The sequence below is a fragment of the Nicotiana sylvestris genome, chromosome 12, assembly GCF_000393655.2.
Source record: "Nicotiana sylvestris chromosome 12, ASM39365v2, whole genome shotgun sequence".
Taxonomy (NCBI): Eukaryota; Viridiplantae; Streptophyta; class Magnoliopsida; order Solanales; family Solanaceae; genus Nicotiana; species Nicotiana sylvestris.
In genome coordinates, this window is record NC_091068.1 from 108,750,334 (window position 1) to 108,754,068 (window position 3,735).

The following is a 3,735-nucleotide window of genomic DNA, read 5'->3' on the forward strand; positions in this document are numbered from 1 at the left end:
AAACATCAAATTAACCGCGGATTCAAGCCTAAGAACTCCAAAAACTTCTGAATTCTGATTTCGATATAAACAAGTCTATCAAACCTCGTCTGAATGACCTGAAATTTTGAACACACGTCACAAATGACACAACGAACCTACTCCAATTTCTGGAATTCCATTCCGACCCCGATACCAAAATTGTCACTACCGACCGAAAAATGCCAAATTTCCAATTTCGCCAATTCAAGCCTAAATCTACCATGGACCTCAAAAATATATTCCGGACACGCTCCCAAGTCCAAAATCACCTAATGGAGCTAACCAAATCATAAAAATCCAAATTCGAGATTGAATACTAAAAAGTCAAAACTTGGTCAAACCTTTCAAATTTTAAGCTTCAGACTGAGAACTATTCTTCCAAATCCATTCCGATTACCCTAAAAACCAAAATCAATGATTTACATAAGTCACAATACATCACACGGGGCTAGTCATGCCCGAGAACTGGCGAGCGAAGTGCAACAGCTCAAAACCACCAGTCGGGTCGTTACAATATATATATATATATATACACACACACACACACACAAATTCACTTTCTAATTAGGGAGTAGTTTCAAGTTGAAGTTGTAAAATTATTAAAATAATAAAAACAAAAATAGGAAAAAATAAAATTAGCTATGATAAAAGAACAAAAATAAATAATAAAAAAACCTACCCATTCACATTGGGGAAAATTGGGGAGTAGTTTCTTCCTAATATATATATATATATATATATATATATATAATTATTTTAAAATAAATAATAAATACTCTAATGTTATGTCAAACCTGAAAGCGGATGCGAGAAAGATGTCAAAAATCTGCTTAGGGTCAGATTGGACTTTATCTTCTTGCCCTGCTTGCCACCACTCTGAATAAATAAATAAATAACACTCAATAAAATTATTGATAAATTTAGACAATTGAAGATTTTGAACATTATAACATAAGTTTTTACACAAAAATATTTTCAGAGTAATAAAATATATATCTATATTATAAAAAAGAGAAGTAATTTCAAAATATAAAAATAATTGACAAGTTAATAAAAAGTCATATTATTAAATGTATAGTACTAGGTACTTGCTAATTTAATAATAATAAAGAGTAATCAGAAACAATTAATTCATTTGATTACTATTTAACGTGTATTCTTTGGTTTTGCATAGATTTTGTTATATTTCTGTACACTAAATGAAATAAAAAAAATAATAACTAATATTTATTAAAATAATTAAATATATTGGATTTTTAAAATTATTTTAAAATAAAAAATTTAAAAACTTTCAATTCAAATTGGGGAATAGTTTCTTCCTAATACACACACACACACACATCTATTTTATAGTATTAAATGGAGAAGTATTAAACGAGGTAAGAACTAGTCAATACAAGCTCACAAGTTCACATTCTAACTATTAAAGTAATTTTCCAACCTAGATCACAAGTTTCCTAAAATCCGACCTCGGGCCCACGTGCCCGGATTCCGAAATTTTCTTAGAAAGTTGTTCTTTATAACCTAAGGATCAATAATATATGATTTTTACTTCATTTCATAACAAATTTTGTGGTTAAATCTAACTTTTATCAAAACCCTAGGTTTTGCTCTAACCCCATGATTTTTTCTTAATTTTTGTGTATTAATCTACCCAAGACTCAAGTATTAAACAAGAAATAAGTAGGATGAACTTACCTCAAGATGCTAGGTGAAAGTCCGCTCTCAAGAGCTCCAAAATCACCCAATGAATGAGTGAAAATGAGCAAAAACGACCTAGAGCCCGTAATAAATGAAGCTCACTGCTTCAGTGATTTCCGCATCTGCGGTCCTGGGCCGCACTTGCGCCCACCGCATCTGCGGAAAGGTGTCCGCTTCTGCGGAAATTCCGCTGGGCCACTGGGCTGTTTTGCGGGAGGCAACCGCTTCTACGGAAGCATAGCCGCTTCTGCGGCTTCTGGCTTGGCCCGCCTAGGCCGCTTCTGCGAGGGGACGACCGCTTCTGCGGTCTCGCAACTGCGGCTGACCAACTGTGGGTGCGGTTATGACAGCAACCTGGTGCTTCAGCTACTTTCCAAGTTTTCCAACTTCACTCGAGCCTCGTCCGATTGACGCTCGGGCCCCCCGGGCCCCACCCAAATATACCGATAAGTTTGAAATCATAAAACAGACTCGCTCGAACCCTCAGAACGCCCGAAACAATGCTAAATCTACGAATCACACCCTAAAACCAATTGAATTAAACTTATGAACTTGAAGTTCTTCAATTCACTTATAACATGCCGAAACGTACTTATACTACTCGGATTGACCCTAAATTTTGCGGGCAAGTCTTAAATGTTATATTGGACTTGTACCAAGCTCCGGAACAACCATACAGGCCCAATACCAATATGATCAAGCATTATTCAATTTCTTTAAATCCTTAGAATTTCAGTTTAACAATTTCCAACAAAAATTCAATACTCGGGATAAGGACCTCGGAATTCAATTCTAGGCATGCGCCCAAGTCCCATATTTTCCTACGGACCCTCCGGGACCGTCAAAACACAAGTCCGGGTCCGTTTGCTAAAAAATGTTGACCAAAGTCAAACTTAGCCTTTTTTTGAAAATCTTAGAGAATCAAGTGTGCCTATTACAACTAAAGCTCTTCCAAATCCCGAACCGACCATCCCCGCAGGTCATAAATTAGTTAAAGCAAGCACGAAAAGTTATTTTTAGAGGGACGGTGTTCTAAAAAGCAAAATGACCCATCGGGTCGTTACATTCTCCACCTCTTAAATAAATATTCGTCCTCGAACGGACATAGCCTGATCTAGGAAAAAGAGGGGGTATCTGCTCCGCATGTCCTCCTCGGACTCCCAGGTCACCTCCTCAACTGGTTGGCCCCTCCACTGGGACTTTATCGCAGAAATCCTCTTGGATCTCAACTGGCGATCCTATCTATCAATAATGGCAACTGGCTCCTCCTCATAACCCAGACTCTCATCCAACTGAATAGTACTGAAGTCTAACACATGGGACAAGTTGGCGTGATACTTCTGCAACATCGATACAGGGAATACTGGAGGAACTCCCGATAAGCTGGGGTGGGGTGGGGGGGGGGTAAATTAAGCTCATAAGCAACCTCCCCAACTCTCCTCAACACCTCAAATGGGCCAACAAACCTTGGGCTCAACTTGCCCGTCTTCCCGAATCTCATAACACCTTTCATCGGCGAGACCTTCAAGAGAACCTTCTCACCAACCATGAATGATACATCACGCGCCTTCTGATCCGCGTGACTCTTCTGTCTGGACTGAGCTGTGTGAAGCCTCTCCTGAATCAACTTTACCTTGTCCAAGGAATCTTGCACCAGGTCTGTACCAAACTTAGCCTCACCAGGCTCAAACCACCCGATAGGAGAATGACATCGCTGACCATACAAAGCCTCAAATAGAGCCATCTCTATGCTGGACCAATAGCTATTGTTGTAAGCAAACTCTACCAAGGGCAAGAACTAATCCCACTATCCTCCAAAATCAATCACATATGCTCTGAGCATGTCCTCCAAAATCTGAATTGTCCGCTCTGACTGTCCGTCGGTTTGAGGATGGAATGCTGTGCTAAGCTCCAAACGAGTCCCCAACTCACTCTGAATGGCTCTCCAGATATGGGAAGTGAACTGAGGGCCTCTATCTGATATAATAGAAACAAGCACACCGTGCAACTAGA

The 3,735-nt window shown here is 39.1% G+C and overlaps 1 protein-coding gene across 1 annotated transcript; it reads right to left on the reverse strand.

The window, feature by feature from the left end:
• Positions 1–2,960: 2,960 nt before the first annotated feature.
• On the reverse strand, positions 2,961–3,466 carry LOC138883518 (uncharacterized). Its single transcript, XM_070164209.1, has 2 exons — positions 3,149–3,466; positions 2,961–3,062 (listed from the first exon to the last, which is right to left on the reverse strand). The coding sequence occupies exons 1-2, from the start codon at positions 3,464–3,466 to the stop codon at positions 2,961–2,963; spliced, it is 420 nt and encodes a 139-aa protein (XP_070020310.1).
• Positions 3,467–3,735: the final 269 nt, after the last annotated feature.

Excerpts from the sequence above, each read along its gene's own strand:
- LOC138883518 (XM_070164209.1), bottom strand. The coding sequence starts at position 3,466 with ATGGCTCTATTTGAGGCTTTGTATGGTCAGCGATGTCATTCTCCTATC. Across the intron at positions 3,063-3,148 it reads TGTTGAGGAGAGTTGGGGAG|AAGTATCACGCCAACTTGTC; the intron begins GTTGCTTATGAG and ends TCGATGTTGCAG.